Source organism: Salvia hispanica, chromosome 2, assembly GCF_029641045.1.
Source record: "Salvia hispanica isolate PSC_SH4W2 chromosome 2, Shi_PSC_v1, whole genome shotgun sequence".
In the NCBI taxonomy this organism is placed as follows: domain Eukaryota; kingdom Viridiplantae; phylum Streptophyta; class Magnoliopsida; order Lamiales; family Lamiaceae; genus Salvia; species Salvia hispanica.
In genome coordinates this window covers 56726945-56744680 of record NC_142693.1, presented here as the reverse complement: position 1 = coordinate 56744680, position 17736 = coordinate 56726945, and the positions used below count along the sequence as shown (strand labels likewise).

Here is a 17736-nt window from a genome sequence, read left to right as displayed (position 1 = left end):
TACGGAATTAAATTTACGACACATATACGGGAAAAATAATCCATTCCATTAAAAAAAAAGTACAAATATTTTAAAAAAAAGTACATGATTTTTTTTTAAAAAAAAAGGGCTTCAACACACGAGCCCCGCCACTCTCTACTCCTCATCGCCGTCGCCGTCGCCGTCGTCCTCGTCCTCGCCGCCGCCGTCTCCGCCGCCGCTGCCGCCACCCATGGTATCTGAGCCCACGTCGGAACCCCCCAGCCGTGACCTCGCGATCTCTAAATCAGCACGCATGCTCTCGAGCATCTCGTAAAGAAACCTCTTCTCCGTGGGGTCAGTGGCGTTCTTCCACTCTCGGAAGACCTGTAACATTTGAGCCCGCGTTTGGTTACGCGAATGGAGAGTGTACTCGAGTGGGGCGGCTGGGAGGGCGGAGGACTGGACCTCGCGGGGCGATAGGGGGGATCCGCCCCTCGCAGCCCGCTGCGCCCGCTTGTGTCCAACCGGGCGGGGGCGACCAGTAAATGAAGGAGGGGATGGAAACTCCTCAGCATCCGGGGGGAGGTCGTGGGATCCGCCGCTGCTGCCGCTGTAGTCGCCGCTATAGTTAAGTCGCTGCTTCTTCGGCCACCCAGCGTCGCACCCCGCCCGGAACTTCTCGGAGTCCTTCAACAACAAGAAGCACTCCCAGAAGGTGAACTCCTTATACTTCCCCTCCAAGGGGAACTGACTCGCGGCGATCCTCCGGGCGTCGTCCTCAGTCTGCCCACTTCTGAGCTGACGGAGGGCGTTGGCGTACAAATTCGCAAAACGGTCCACCGCGGCCCTGGTGCGCTCCCACCCTTTCCGGACCTCCTCGTTGCTGAAGTCCTTCCCGTGCGGGCAGTGGCTCTTATAGGCAGCCCTGATCTTCGCCCACATGTTGACGACCCGCTGGTTGTTCGCAACCAGTGGATCGTCGCACACCTCCAACCACCCCTTGGCCACCGCGGCGTACTCATCCTCCGTCCACTTCCTCCGGCCAGTGGCAGCGGGCTGCGATGACTCGCCGACCGCCTTGCCCTTCCCCTTCCCCCTCGACTTCTTCTTCGGCGCGGCCGGCGTCGCTGGAACGGGAGTATCATCGTCCCCGAGATCGATCCCCATATCATGCAATGACAGAAGGTCATCGCCAGAGAACTGCGTCTCCACCGGGGTCGACGTGTGAGACGAAGCCGTCAAAAAATCAAGCGAGGGCCGATATACCGCGTCCCCTCCCGGTGACCCCTGCAACCCCCCCCCCCCCCCCCCCCGCCACATCATCCCTCCCGGTGACCCCTGCAACACCCCCCCCCCCCCCCCCCCCGCCACATCATCCCCATCATCTGCTGCAGCATCTGGAGCATACCCCCCCACCCGGGCGCTGACTGCCCGCCGCCCGGCATCCCCCACGGCATACCCCCGGCATACCCCCCTGGTTCCCCCCATCGCCCCCCCCCCCCCCCCCCGGCGCACCAGCCATCATCCCCATCATCTGATTCCAAGGGATGTTAAATCCCGGGCCCATCTGCCCCCGTCCAGATCCCACGGGTACTGTGGGAGTCTGAGAGCCGCTCGTCGCCGGACTGGACTCGTTGTTGTGATTCATCACTCGATGATGCTCTTGAACAGAAAGTTAGAGAGAGAGAAAACTCGTTAAAACAAGCGGTGCAAATGAAAATGAAACGAAAACCGCGTTTATATATGATTTAAAAAAAAAATTCGAAAATCGGCGCTGGCCGATCGGGCCTCCACAATGGCGGCTAGCCGATCGGCCTTCGGCCAGCGACGAGCGATCGGCCAGCCCACGCCGATCCGCTCGCCGAAATCACGTTTGCCGATTGCAATGGTTCGGCTAGCCGATCGGCTAGCGCGACGAATCGGCTAGCCGGTCGCTAGCCGACCATTGCGGATGCTCTTGTGCAATAATACAACAAAAGGGTAGTGATAAAACTAAAATCAAAGCTCCCCTGAGAAGTGAGAATAACATTTTCAAGAAATTAATGTGACTATTTGGGGCAGTGACAAAAGCCTTCATTAAGTAATATCATTGTCGATCAAGAATTACTTTTTTGGACCATGATAGTACCATGCTACACTATTGATTGTCAATATCGTGATAGGAAATAGAGCAGAAATTTATCACAAAATACAAAATTAATATCTGCATACAAAGAAGAAAAGTCCAAATGTGGATCCATCCAGCTACTCTAAATGGCGATGCAATAATAGTGAACAATTTATCCTTTCGAAATAAATGAATAATTTACTCGTATATTTAACGAGAAGAAAATAAATCATTTTGGTGTCAACGCTAAATATATCTAAAATGGCTGACAAAGAATATCATTGAGGCCTAATTTTATTTTATTGGAGTTTATGTACAGTATAACAAATACATATCTTTTAGGTAGCAAGAACGCACAAAAAATCCATATGATTCCCAATCAAGAAAGAAATTCACAAAGATGTAAATATCTGTGTACAGATCAGATTAATCCCGACTGAAAAATGGCCAATTATTTTCTAAAATTCTGGTGCTGGCTCGTAATGCTTGCCATGATTAATGAATGCAATATAAACTCCGCACAAAAATATTGCAGCACATCTTTTACTCTCTATCTCTACAGCTATTAGTTCACCTATCTCAAAATGAAACACACAGACAGGCATGGAACCACAAAATACAGCGCCCTCACTTTTACTTCTTGTTCTTCGTGCTTTGTAGAGAAAATATGGGTGCACTCGTGCGCTTTTCTACATCAGGTTTAGTTGCCGGGGAACTCTCCTCACCAAGCTCCAAAGGCGGACTAGGATCTTCTGTCTCAGCTTCAGCTTTGGATTCTGAACTTTCAGTTTTCTCAATGCCAGCCTGATCAACGATCATGCTCTTGTATATTGAAAAGGCTTGGGCCATCATGCTTGCAGGTTGGGCAGGATTCGAGGGTAGTAACATAGTTGTGCCCTAGAAGAATCATAAGGAAAGAATGAACTCGACAAAATAGTAATTTCAAAGTTTTCACTGAAAGAGGTGACTCTATAATTTGACACTAAGCTTTTGAGTTTTACCTTCTTTGCAAGCTGACTGAAGGCCTGAATATATTGCTCAGCAACTCTTAAACTTGCTGCCTGCATACTCAGTGCATTACGGTCTTATCATGCATTACACAATACCCGATCCAGATGATGTGTGTATGTGTGTGTCTCAAACTTGTAGTGCTTACAGGACACCCCAAACAAAAATAAATAAAAACAGAAAAATAATACTTAATCAATAAAGAAAAGAGATTCACCTCAACACCACCATGTTCCTTTAGGGCTTTTGATACCACAGCTATCCCTTCTGCAGTTGCTTGTGCTCTAGCACGGATAGCTTCTGCTTCTCCTGATATAGCAAAAATTTAAGGGATAAGCATAATTGGAGAACCCAATTTTTTATATAAAAATAAAAACTTGAAGCATCAATTGGCTAAAATCCCTTTAAAGGAATACAAAAGGCAAGCGTACTCCCAACTTCAACTTTTTAGACATAAATATCAATTAACCATGGAAATTGTATCACCAGCATAAAAGTGCAAACACAAATGAGATAACTGACCTAGAGCTCTGTTGACTTGGTCCATCTTTGCAGCTTCAGATTGAAGGATCACAGAGGTTTTCTTTCCATCTGCGATATTAATATTTGCCTGTCTTTCTCCTGTTTAAGATCAGACAATTAATTTCGTGAATGGAAAGAAGCATAAATATGCATGCACCACCTTAAATTCCTTATATATTGCACATGCTAACACCACAAGCAGCATGTAATTTTTCATTATTGGCCAGATAAGAGCTAATACATACCTTTACTTTTTCAGAAATATATTTTTTGGAATAAATGAATTTAGCCTAATCATTAATGATCAAGAAAATATTGCAAATCAATTAGTTCATTAATATGATAATAGTCAGAATTTTCTGTCAGTCATATTAACGAAACTTGTGATTATTGTGGATGCAGGATAGCTTTCACAGACAGAACAATTGTAAGACATGAGCGGGCTTAAGTTTAAGACAAATTACCTTCAGATTCTAAAACTTGAGCTCTTCTCTTGCGCTCTGCTTCAGCTTGCATCTCCATGGCGGCCTTAACTCCTCTTGGCGGAGATATATCCCCTAATTTGGTAAAAAAGTACCCCGGAAAATAAATTAGATGGAGCAGAAACTTGTATGATTTTTTCCAAATGCACACACAAATATTTCTTCTGATAAAATCAACCCACTAATTTCATAACGAAGGCATTGTAATCCCCAACTTTTCGCAGCTTCATTGATGGAAATCTGCACCACACACATGTAGAACAGTCAGTCCAGTATGTGCATAAGGTGAAAGCTTAATCAGCAATTCTAGACTTCTAGATGATATGCATAATATGCAGAATGAATTACCAACAACTAACAAATATCTACATATGTTTTCTGAACGCTGATACATATTTTATGATGCGCCAAAATGGATATAAGAACTTGATGAAGGCAATTTTCAAGTAAATGTGGGACATAATGTACCCACCAATCAATCTGTTAGACCTCTTCAGATTATTTTCTGTTAATAAATAATGAGTTCATGGAAGCTGTTCGATGTAATTTTCCACTGTTCAATGTAAACAAGTCCATAGTAGCTGTTCAATGTAACTTTCAGCAGATTCGTAGCTGTTCAATGTAATTTTCACAAGTAAAGATACTGCATGACACACTAGAGGAACAAAAGGAACATTGATTATAAACTACCACACTAGGCAGGAAAGCCTAAGATTTTACCAATAAACAAAAGAATCAGAGTTTAAAAACCAGATATCAATAACTCACCACTATCTTCTCGTTGAGAGTGTCCCTTTCCTCAAAGGTCTTGTCAAGTGTGATCTTACCTAGCTCACTTCGCATGGTAGTCTGTGCAAGCTGAATCACAGCATAAAATGGATTCTCAACCCCATACGATGCCAACTGTGGGTCCATTATCTGCAAATGAGAAAAAAGGAAATAGCAATGTTAACAATCCATATATTCAACATAGTAATTCATACACATGTCAAATAACAAGACATAGCACCACAAGCCTACATGCCTTGACATAGAGGACTCCGTCAATTAGAATGCTGACATTGTCCTTGGTAATAGCAGACTGGTCTGGAATAGGAATTGCCTCTTCTTTCAGTGAATGCACATAAGCAATTTTGTCGACAAATGGAACCAGCAAGTGTATTCCAGGAGTCAAAGTCTTCAAATATTTCCCAAACCTCTCAATAACATAGGCCTTCTTCTCTGGCACAATTCGGACTCCCCAGTTTATGGGCGGGGCAATCTCATACCTTCACCACAAGTCAGCACAATCTTTTATCAGGTGTCTAATTAATGGAGTATCAAATATCATTCCAATAATCAGGAAATCTAGTCATAGGAGGAACTCTGTATAAGCCTTATTCTAAAAACTCTTCATTAAATAACAAGCATTCCAAATATTTATCCAAACCTAGAATCTTATTTTTCGAAAATTTCGACTCTCATACAAATTGCCACATATATCACAGTTAGAAGATAATTGTAAATCCGTAGTAGTTTTGTGAAAAACTAACATTGTTGGTAATTATCCGTAGTAGATTAGAGCAGGATTGAAACTTTGTAATTTTGGGGGGTTTATCCTTTGAAAGAGAGAGTAGCATTGGAGAAATCCTAATGACTGGGATAAAAAATACTTAATCGCACCGCCCCTTGGAAGATGACACATAGTAAATCGGAAATGTCGGATAAATAGCTAAACTTGATTTAACAGCAGCTACCACGACATAGATGAAGATGTATCGAAGGAATAGAAAGAAAAAAACAAACGAATTCAAACAGAAGGAAATATAAAGGGGGAAATCTATAAAATGCTATCGAGAATACCTAGTGTCCGGGTCGCGCAAATGACGAATATGGCGGACGGTGGAGAAATACGGCGAAGCGTTAGCAGTCGGCTCGTTGAGAAGGCGAGGAGGAGCGGTGGAGATTCGGCGGCAATTGAGCGCCGATCGAGCGAGTTTGTTGAAAGAGTTAGATTTGACAATATTCATCCTCAAATTCGGAGAGAAATCTGTGTGGGATTGGTTTGGGGAATTGAGCAGCAGTGTATATTTTGAAAAGCCCTAGTTAAACCCAGATTGACTTCTTCTTATATAACCTTTATTTATTTTATTTATAATCTTTATGAAATGAACATATCCAACTACATTCACTTGCATTTCTAGGTTGTTTGAAAAATCATGTCATAATAAAAGTATGTTATTTACCGGAAACTACTAAATTACTGTTGAACAGGTTTTTTCTCCAACACTTTACATATGATTTATTTAAGGTCGATCATATAAACAACTAAAATTATTAGTCATGTACTAGTCATTGCAAAATAAATTGGTTTAACATGTAGAAACGATCAGTTACTATGTACTGTCACAATTGGTTTCTAATTCATTTTTGACATAATTTATTTCATCTTCACTTATTTACTCTATTCTTTATCAACTTTAACTCACCAAACAAAAATTTATTAATCTTAATATCCAAAAGAAACGTCTCAATTTCGTTAAAATGAATGGAGTATGTGTCAGTATAATTCTAGAAGTAGAACTTTTGATTAGGCACTAGTAGCATTTTAACAGAGTATTTGAACTTTTGACCCCAGTGAACGGCTTTTCGTTGCCAACGATGGAAATTCATAAGCCTCTCTGGTAATTATTAGGCACTAGTAGCATTTTTACTAGTGTAATTTCATGATAATATAACCGAAAGATTAATTAGAAATACAGGTAAATTTCAGATGTGTATTTGAAATTTTGAAAATTATTGATATAAAAGGCATGTGAGGTTAGCAAACAAAATTAAGCAAAATTAAAATATTTAAAACAAATTAAACAAAATTACTAAACACAGATTAAGATTATCCTGAGCAAGCAATCCATATGCATAAATAAGCAACATATTACATACTTATATAAATGGCAGACCGCAATATAGATTTTGGCACAAAAAGAGAACAATACACTCAATCAGAGTAACAAACACAAAATTTGCAGATTCATCATTTATATAAGTCTCAGCAGTCAACAGCGAAACAAGATATAGAAAAGGGAAATAAGTGATAAAAACATAAATTTGTGACTTCATTCCTCAGTCGCAATAGCTCCCTTCTCACTCACATAGATACCATCAAGGAACTTCCTGATATCCTTGTTCTTGACATGGCATTTCTGTCCAACAAACAAAACAAGGAGTGGTAAGGACAAAGAAAACAAGGCTTGGACTTGATCTTCCACAGCTATGCAGCTCTATATTGACAATAAAACAAAAAACCACAAAGAGTTTTTGGGGTGTTCATTACCTGGTTTATCAAGGCACAAGACCTAGAAACGAGCTCAATGTCGTTACCTTCCAACACCAACTCATCCTTGACCTTCTCTGATCGCACAATCGACACTCCCTCAAGCATATCAACCTTCCTAACCTATTGTAGGAGGAATTGCAAATCATCACACAGAGCACAAATTAAAAAAACAACTAAGCCATTTAACACCCAAACAAAAAAAGGCTAGTTTATGCACATGATATCATCAACAACCCTTACTGATGACATAACATTGTACCAAACATTAAAACATAAGACAAATTCAAAACAATAGCATTGGTGCAAACATAGAGGAATACATGGCATGTTCACATAATTATAATCTCTTACTATTTCTCATTACAATCCCATTCGACAATAAGCATATAAAATCACCAATAAATCTAGAGTTTCAACTTAAAATTAAATTCAGAACACATAGAATCAAGCAGCTTGAACATATTGCATGAAATATGAATTAATATATGATAGAAAAAAATTACCAAATAACGATTGAATAATGAAAATACAGAAGTGAGAAAATTAATTAAATTGCAAATAGCAGACTAAAAATGTATCAAGCAAATCAATGAGCAAACTAATTAAATTATAAACACGGTAAACAAAACGCTGAAATAAACAAACTTTACCTTCTTCTCCCCGAGAAAGTTTCGGATCTCGATAGCGGTTCCATTGTTAGTGATTGAGGCGTTGATAGGGAAATGAGCGTACACGAATCTCATCTTGTAGCGGTAACCCTTGGTAACGCCGTTGATCAGATTGTTGACGTGGCTGAGCGCCGTACGGATGGAGGCGGTGGTTTTCCTGCTTCCGAACCAGGCGTCGATCTTCAGCTTCTTCTTCCCGGTCTCCTCGTCGGTGATGAGCTGGAAATCGAGATTTAGATGCTTGAAATTCTTTGAGAGCGTTCCCCTTGGGCCTTCGACTTCGATGACCTTCGCCTTGACCTTGATCTTAATGCCGTCGGGAATGTCCATGGTGTCGGAGGACAAAATCGTCTTCATTTTGAGAGGTCAAGTGTTTGGGTGCTCTGTAGAGAAAGAGAAGAAGGTTTAGAGCAAATGGGCGAAATCCAGGAGAAACATATTTATATTAGGAGAAGAAAGAATGATGGAATCGTAAAACCCTAGTTCATTTTGGGCTTTGTTACCAGGCTTTTTGTTTCTACTCTATTGGGCCTAGTATGACCCAATAATAACTTTTATCATTTCAATGTACGGTGTATATAAGAATGACTAATTCTTTTCGTACACCATTATACTCATTATAGTACTTTTTTTTAAAAATTTTACTCATTATAGATCTCATTTGACAATTTAGGAAAAAGGAGGGGAACTGAAGATGTACTCAGAACGAATGGGGAGAGATTTCTGTTGTTGGATCGCGGGAAGCAATTTTCAATTGGGGATTGTTGATTATATGATTAATTAATTATAAATTTATAATTATTTTTTATTAATTAAGACTATCTTGAATAAAATAAGGGTTATTAGAACCCAATATTACAGAACTGTCATTAGTTCTTTTTTGAACATTCGACTTGGTATAATTATGTAGCATATTTTTGGGGCATGTTATTAATTTAAGACCATTTCGGTTATGTAGCATATTTTTGGTATAATTATGTGTTTTGAAAGTATCGTATATAGCCAAACGGGAATACCCGATACACCTGCCTAATACCCAATTTTTAATAATTTAGAGATTTTTAATTTTTAATTTTAGTTTTATTAGGAATTTAGGATTGTTTTATGGTTATTTCTATAATCTCTTCTCTTCCACTCATTCACCCGTAGTTGCACCTTCCGCCTTCCACCCTACCGACACCTCCACCCACGGTAGCAAATCTAAGAATCTAATGTTTAGCTAGAATGGTGTTGTTTAAAAGCAAACAGTTCCTATCATTGCACCAACACAAAAATTAGATTAAAAAAATTGCAGGGTTAGGGTTGGGTACCCGCAACATCGGGTATGGAATAGCTGACTTGGGTATCGGGATTATCCGACATGGTGCAAGACGGGTATTAGGATAGGGCATTTGGCCGAAATCAGAGGTTTCCCGTTTCGCCAGCCATATCTTTGTCAATCAAGTCGTGAGAGGCTGCTTTTACAAGATGAAACGGATGGATGGAACTGGAGTCCTCAGACCAATGCTCATGGAGAGTCACTCTATGAAGGCTGCATCGTCTAGTATTCAACAACTTGATTATGAGGGAAAGAGTGTAATGCAACAAAATCTCAGCGAAGAGCTTGGATATTGATTAAAGTTGGGATTTGATCAATATGCAAAAGATGTGGAACAGTTGATGAGCCAATAACACGTCAATCGGTGAAGTTACTTTGTTGCCCGACCCGACAATCATTCAACAGGAACATGATCTCAATGAATCGTTATTTGGTAATTAACTGAATTTATGAATTTTCATTAATGCTTAATATTACACGTAATTAACGAGTTCATCTATTGTTATTTTGACCATGAAATATGGAGTATTGTTTTGTTGAAACAAAATTATTGTAACAGGGTAGGTAAATAATAAATCAAATAAAACTAAAATTTGTAAAAAAGATTAGTGGTGGATTGCGGATTCTATTTCGCCACTAATATCATTTTAAACATTTGTGACGGATTATTGGCGAAATATATATTGGTGTATACTATTCCGCCCCTAGTGGCTAAATTTAATGATGAAACATATCTGCTAGTATTAGCGACGGAACTAGTGCTTCTAATCCACCACTACTTTTAATTTTTAATGGCGGAATTTCTTTGGCTAACTGTAAACTGATGCTAATCTATAAGTACAAATTAGTGGCGGAATGCGTATTAAACGAGTGGTATTTATGACGTGATAATCTGTTGACCATATAATTAGTTCATTCCATCAATATACCATATGGGAATTTGCTTAAGTTGACTTTTTTTTAAAGATATACTGTTTCTGTTAAAAGTTTGATAGGTGGATTTGGCACTTTCTAATTTATTTACAATCAGTTCACTTGTAGATAAATGCCAAGTTTGTCATTTCAATTTATCGTACACGGTATGATTTGGTGACAACTTCGCATCATTTCAATTTATTGTAATGTAATTAGGGGCGAACAAAAATAAAAGTCATAGTTGGTTCAAACTATTGCCATAACTGCTTCTTTTTCTTTAGATTTTATCAGGATGACACACATAATATCCAATTGCATCAGATTTGACTTTTTAGGATTAAAAGAAGTGAAATTAGAGAAGGAACTAAAAAATAATTACAAAAAATATTGTTTAAAGTAAAAGAATAGTGGAGAAGTGTTTTACAAAAATGTGATTTAAGCTAAGTTAATGTACTATTAGAATAGTTTTAAAATGTAGTGTGAAATATACTACTATTTAGTGATACATGAGTAATATGTATACACCCGACTATATAAAAATAAACTTAATAATATTCTTAATAATACTTTTTCTGCATCCATTTTTATATATAATTTTGTTCTGTGTTTGACACTATGTTAATAAATCTTATCAAACGTGTATACTTTGGAAATATTACTTATATGGAATAATAAAATCTTACCAGCACGTATGTAGTAGTACTAAATAACTAAAATCTGTGTTTCACTTGAGGTTTAAGATTTAATGTTTACTTGTAGATTTAATTTTCACTTGATCACGTTTTTTTTATAACATTAAAGCAAATAACTAGAGATTAAAATTGAACAATTAAGTTAATAAATAATTAAAACATGTTGACTGCAAAGCACCAAAAAGTATGGTAGAGTATCTCAACTGCTCAACGATTATTAATCTCGAAATTAATCAGATTTTTAAAAGAAAAAAAAATCACTCTCTCTCTCTCTCTCAATAGTTTAGTTTCTCTCCTCACACATATTAAACCTGTACAAGAAAATTCGTGTCCATCTCCTTCTAATTTGAGGCATCTTTCGCGTTTTCTTCATTCAATTCTATTACATCACGGTAAAACAACTAACACTCTCGTCCCCATTAAATGTCCCATGTGTTTTTTTTCAGACAATCTCCAGTCTCATTTCATATTTCACCACTTTTATTCACAATTATTATAAAACTATTCACTACAATTCCACTAACTTTTTCCTCTTATTTTTCTTCATAAAGTCCAACAACATCTTAAAATCCGCACAGGTCAAATATCAGACTTTAATAGGGGTTATTTTGTGTACTATTTATAGATGAAGGTCTCATCTCATCTCATCTCTCTCTCTCTCTCAGATTAATTAACACAGAGTGAGTAGAGGAGGGTGGTATGGATTTGTGGAAAGGGATGATGGATGCAAGAGTACTACTGGGGATGCTAGTGGTACAAGTAATTGCAGCGGGGTTGCAATTACTTTCTAGAGTTATACTGAGTGAGGGCACCTTCATTTTTGCTCTCTTAACCTATCGTAACATCCTCGCAGCCTTATGCGTCGCGCCCTTTACGCTCTATTTCGAGAGGTATGTTCGTTACGAGTCACAACAAGTGTCGAAAACCGATCAATCTTTTAATTTGGAGTTTTAATTTGTGGTGTGCAGAGGCGCTCTCAAGAAAATCAATTTTGCAGCATTTTTCTGGCTTTTCATGGTAGCACTAACAGGGTAAGTAAGATTTGGTCTTTTATTTTTCTTGCATGCACAAACTTTAATTTACTAAAAACAGCATCTCAAGATTTGCTGATTTTGAGTTTTCTTAATGTGTGATTTTGTTTTCCTCTTGAGTATCACTATTAACAGTTCATTAATTGCATACATTCTTAGTTTCCATGCATATACATCTTTAACTATTTCAATTTTCATCAGTGTGGTACACTTTTTTTTTTTTTTGAGGTCTTGCAGTTAGTTTATCTTATTGCATCAGATTTTATTTATTTGCAAGCATGTACAATCTACAGATACGGTAAAAATAACCGTTCAAATATATTATTTTAAATATATGGGAAATTAAGAAATGAAATGAGATAATTTTATTATGTAGAAAAGCAATTGATTGTATATAAGATAAATATAGTTTACTTTGAGAATTTTGAAACCTGCATTTTGTTGTGATTAATTTGTGCATTTTGTTTTGTTTTTTCTTTAAGGCATATAACATCTCTCAAATTTAAATTCCTTACATATAGTTTCTTTATTTAATCTGCAAATTTTTTTGCAAGGATTAGTAATCCCTTTGATTAAATATACTAACATCTTTCAAAGATTCTGTAAAAAGAAAGACAAAATCAAGGAACTATAATTTTTAATTCTATAGTAGTACTAATTAATGTTTGGGGTTGACTATTCTGTAACTAATGTATTAGGTACGGTGTATATGATATTCTTAAACTTCAATTTTTAGTAATACCAATAATTTAATAAATTTAATGACAATAAATATTCTGAAACTATGATATACGGTGCTATTTATGGTAATAATAATATTTAAATTAATTTATTAATGGCACGCGAAGGTGGCGGGAAGCCTAATCCTTACCTCAATAATATTCACACATACTATAAAATTAGAAATGACATAAAAATATTCGTCGCCAAACTTATTAAATTTCTATTATCTAGGCCAAATCAAAAAATCACGCGCTTTTCTCTTAAACTACATAATAAAAAGATTATGGTGACGCTTTTTTAAGGACTAAATTAAAGGACCATTTTTTTTCTGTTGCGTATTTAATTTTAAAATATATATTTGTATATTTTGCATAAATAAAATGCAGGATATTGCTGGCTATGGGACTATTTTACTATGGTTTGAAGGACACGTCAGCTACATATGCTACCAACTTCCTTAACCTTATTCCAATATTCACCTTTATCTTCTCAATTATTCTAAGGTAATACATATATATCGATATTGTGAATTTCATTAATTTATTATAAATTGCAAATTAGTGAATGCTAAAAGTTGGAATTAATTGAAGGATAGAAAAGTTGAATCTGCATACGAAGGGTGGTAAGATAAAAAGCTTGGGAGCGATTCTATGCTTTGCTGGAATATTAACAATGGCTCTCTACAAAGGCAAATCTTTCAACCTTAGTGCTCACAATCATCATAAAATTGTTATCAAAACCCACCAAAACAACACTAGAGGAACCTTACTCTTGATTGGAAGTGCAATTTCTTATGGATTTTGGTTCATTCTACAGGTACACAAATATATTACATGAAAATGAAATATAATAAAATGAAAACTCTAAATATTGTACAAATTCTAAATTATGATCTAAACCGTTAGAAAATGTCAACAGGTGACAAAATAACAACAACAAAAAATGTCAACACAGTGTCAACAGTTGACAGTGTGTTGACATCAAAATCTAAAAAATTTAGATTGAGTTTGGTTTGGAGTTTGTACAATATAAAGTTTGCATTTTATCACTCACTACCCATCACTTTATTCTAGTATTAGTATTGGGTCATATTTTTCATTTTGGATCGTTCCATTAGAACTGAGTCATTAACTCTTTTGGAAAAATTCAACACTTATATGTCTTATTATATTCTCTCGTACCTTTTCTCTCTTCTACTTTATTCTCACTCCATTTAACTTATTAAATATGTATTCTTTAATCTCTATGCTCAAAAGAAATGTTCCAACACTAATGCAACGGAGATTATCCTAAATTCACCTAGGTTTGGTTAATGTCAAATTATATCCATTACAAATTTTGGGTCCAAATTTTTTTATGGTGGATGACCTCTCCACAAAAAAATAGGGAACCCCTAATTTGCTAATACAATAAAACATTAATGCAACAGTTCAGAAGTCAGATTAAATTATAAATTTGATCAAAGCCGCTTAATATAATTTTACCAATTAATAGTGAAAGTGTAGTGTTTTTAGGAGCAATACGTGTGTGTGCAGAATATTGATATGAGCCTTTTCCTATAGAATGTAGCTTTTCAAGAATTATAATTATAATTGACTTACCATCTATCATGAACAGGTGAAATTATTCAAAGTATTTCCCTATAGATATTCTTCTACCATGATTATATGCTGCATAGCATCAGTTCAAGCCACAGTGGTAGGTTTGTGCATGGATGCAAAAGTTAAGTCATGGCGATTGGGTTGGAATCTTCAGCTTCTTACAATTTTATACTCGGTAATATTTTCTATTTTATCACCTATTTTTCTACTTTTAATTCAATTACATAAGATAATATTTGTGTGAAAAGGAATAGGGTGACTGAAGTGAATAGTATTTTTTCTACTTTTAATTCAATTACATAAGATAATACTACTTGTTTTGACTTTCATCATATCTATTGGATTCTTTTTCCTGAATTAGGCCCATTCTACATAGATATACATTAGGCCCAATGTCACTATACCGACACATGCTGAAATAGGGTTATAATTTATTGATATTAAGTTAGTTAACATTCTAATGCAACTCGACTGACATAAATTCATGTAAATAAAAAATAATACTAATATAAATATGAATTTATGACAGGCTACACTAGCGACAGGTGTAACGTATGCTTTGATTTCGATGGCTGTAGCAGAGAAAGGGCCGACATATCCTTCCATGTTCAATCCTTTATCTCTCCTATTCATCCTCATAATCGAAGCTATTTTCTTTGGTGAAGAGCTCTATGTTGGAAGGTACTATATCTATTTTTTCACATTAAGGTTAATAGAGTAATAATTATAGAATGTTAAAATACGGCAATTTCTGTAAATAAAATTGTAAATATTTATACTATATGGTTTATAATTGATGAAAATATATGTTAATGCACATATGCAGCTTGATAGGCATGGCATTGATCGTAGCTGGGCTGTATTCATTCTTGTGGGGAAGTGATAATGATAGGAAAGCCACGCCGCCGCCGCTCCCCCTCAAAGAAATCGGCAGCGGCGGATATGTGGAGGAGAGAATGGAATCTGGCTCCGCCACGATTGCTCCAACTACTACTAGTTAATTACCGCATTTTTTTATTCTAGAAAATGCTAAATTCATTATGAAAATGATATTACTACAAACACTTATTCAGGGGTATGAGTATGACCATGCCCATGCGGACCGATTAGATCCACAAATTTAACATACTAACTATTTAACAAAAACAATAAGAGTAAATAGTCATTTAAATCGTCAAGTCAAAATCTGGTCTATTCCACAAAATTTAAAATCCGCTAATTAAATCACAAAGTTTTAATTTTTCTAGTTTATCCCATGAGTCGAATTTTAGGTGGAATCTTTGTTGACGTGGATTAAGATTTCAAGATGGGTTTCAATGTAGAGATGCTAAGACGACTCCTAAAATTCGACCCCTGAAATAAACTAGAAAAATTGAAACTTTGTGGGATAAACCAGATTTTGACCAAACTTGGTGATTTAAATAGCCATTTAACCAATAGTAATAATTAGTGATCACATTTTGTAAATTTGAATTACTAAAATTTAATTGGAAATTACTTCCTCCGTCCCCAAATAAGAGTTACTAATTTCCATTTTGGTTCGTCCCCAATTAAGAGTAGCACTTCATTTTTATCATAAATGGTAAATAGGCCCCATATTCCACTAACTTATTTCACTTACATTTTATTATAAAACCAATATAAAAAAGTAGGTCTCACATTTCATTAACTTTTTCAACCAACTTTTCTTTATATTTCTTAAAACCCGTGTCCGGTCAAAGTGTCACTCCTAATGGGAGACGGAGTGAGTAATTAAAACTACTAAATTGACTATAAGTACAAAAGGACAACTCAAAACAATAAATTTTTAAAAATAGTAAACAAAATTTAATAGTTGTAATCAAAGCCACACCATTGTTAATTTTTTATGATGATTTAGAAAAGCGAATGCTAAGGAAAGCCTCCTGAATGAAGTGACGAAGGTCACTAGAATTAAGAACAATATAACAGTATATCAACTCCTCCATCTCTTCCCAATCACGGATCCCCATTTTCTGTATCATCTCAACTATGGAGAATCTGATATCCGAAAGAGGATTCGCCGAGTACTTCACCGCGCACACGCAGCGCTCCCGCAAGGCCGCGCCGATGTCGGGGGGCAACTCGGCCGAGAAACTCACGGTCTTGGAGCTCTGCCGCGCCGCCAAATACTTTTGCTTCATCAGTTGTGTGAAGGTGGTGACTTCTTGATTCTGAATCGCCATGTTGAAATAAGTGAAAGAGTTCCTACATTTATATATGTGTGTGCTGTGTTGTGAGAAAGTAAATGGAGGTGCGTGCATGTGATGGTGCATGGCGCGGGATGTGTCATGTGATGTAAATGAGGGGATGGGAATGTGAGTGTTTGTGGGGTCGGATGGTGAGAAGGTGGAGTGGGTTAGCATGTCCATGCATGTGCTCCTAGGCATGTTGGTGAGATTTTGAAAATACAATTTTATTACTCACTCCGTGTACCATTAAAAGAATCCTTTTGACTCGGCACGAGTTTTAAGAAATTGTTTGATCTTGTGAAGAAAAGTAAAGGAAGAAAGTGATTGGAATGTGAGACTTATTTAAAGTATTAGTTTTATATTGGATTGTGAATGTAAATATCAACAATATATAACGACGATATTATAATCCATGTGGTTCGAATCGTTTTGTTCATGGCACCAGTGACGGAACTACATAGGGCCAAGCCCCCGCGCCAGCGGGGGCTTGTCCAGCACCAAACCCCGACCCCCACCTATACAGCCGCCCTCCGACCGGTCTCCGCCCCAGAGCAGCCCTGCAATCCAGCCGCTGCGCCGTTCTTCTGAATTGAAAATTGAATCAGGATTCACGATTAGGGAAGGAGAAGACAACTTTGGGCTTACTAGTTTTGGGCCTAATAATTTATTGTTGGGCTATTTTTATTTTTGCCCTTTTGCCTTTTAATGTTGCCTTAAGTCCCCGAATAGTATATGCCCAAATCCTTATAAGTCAGAAATTCTTACGCAATACGACAACGCACGGTTATCAGGACTATATAATTCGGTATTTGTATTTGCAGCAATAGTGTAGTGCAGTACGTGATTTTTGATATACTTTGTTTGCCTGAATGCTTATTAATTTAATTGGTCTTTAGATTTGAACCACTTGATAGATTTTTTTATTAAATTAGAACTGATGTATTGTGCAAGCCAAGTAGTACTGTAGCAGTTAGTGAATTTATTTGCATATGAATTAAAATATACTAGAAGTACTATTTAACACTAAATAATCTTGTTGTAGTTAGTGAATTTATTAGCATTTGAATTAATATATACTACTATCTAACACTAATTAATCTTGTTGTTATTAGTTATAGTTATGCATCAGTATTTTTCCAAAATACAAATGAATGATTTGACTAGAAGTGCTCCAGATGATAG

The 17736-nt window shown here is 36.8% G+C and overlaps 3 protein-coding genes across 3 annotated transcripts; 1 reads left to right on the top strand and 2 right to left on the bottom strand.

Annotated features, from left to right (window-relative positions):
• Window positions 1-2440: 2440 nt before the first annotated feature.
• LOC125190497 (uncharacterized) lies at window positions 2441-6177 on the bottom strand. The gene is made up of 9 exons (XM_048087852.2): window positions 5923-6177; window positions 5105-5348; window positions 4849-4998; window positions 4263-4320; window positions 4063-4155; window positions 3599-3697; window positions 3294-3385; window positions 3070-3129; window positions 2441-2965 (listed from the first exon to the last, which is right to left on the bottom strand). The coding sequence occupies exons 1-9, from the start codon at window positions 6087-6089 to the stop codon at window positions 2702-2704; spliced, it is 1227 nt and encodes a 408-aa protein (XP_047943809.2). The 5' UTR covers window positions 6090-6177; the 3' UTR covers window positions 2441-2701.
• An 890-nt stretch (window positions 6178-7067) lies between these two features.
• LOC125202526 (large ribosomal subunit protein uL6) lies at window positions 7068-8480 on the bottom strand. The gene is made up of 3 exons (XM_048100931.2): window positions 8047-8480; window positions 7394-7516; window positions 7068-7262 (listed from the first exon to the last, which is right to left on the bottom strand). Exons 1-3 carry the CDS (start codon window positions 8419-8421, stop codon window positions 7176-7178), a joined length of 585 nt encoding a protein of 194 aa, XP_047956888.1. The 5' UTR covers window positions 8422-8480; the 3' UTR covers window positions 7068-7175.
• Window positions 8481-11450: 2970 nt separating this feature from the next.
• LOC125201973 (WAT1-related protein At5g64700-like) lies at window positions 11451-15412 on the top strand. The gene is made up of 8 exons (XM_048100285.2): window positions 11451-11567; window positions 11655-11879; window positions 11958-12020; window positions 13130-13246; window positions 13334-13559; window positions 14361-14519; window positions 14874-15025; window positions 15171-15412. The coding sequence occupies exons 2-8, from the start codon at window positions 11689-11691 to the stop codon at window positions 15343-15345; spliced, it is 1083 nt and encodes a 360-aa protein (XP_047956242.2). The 5' UTR covers window positions 11451-11567; window positions 11655-11688; the 3' UTR covers window positions 15346-15412.
• Window positions 15413-17736: the final 2324 nt, after the last annotated feature.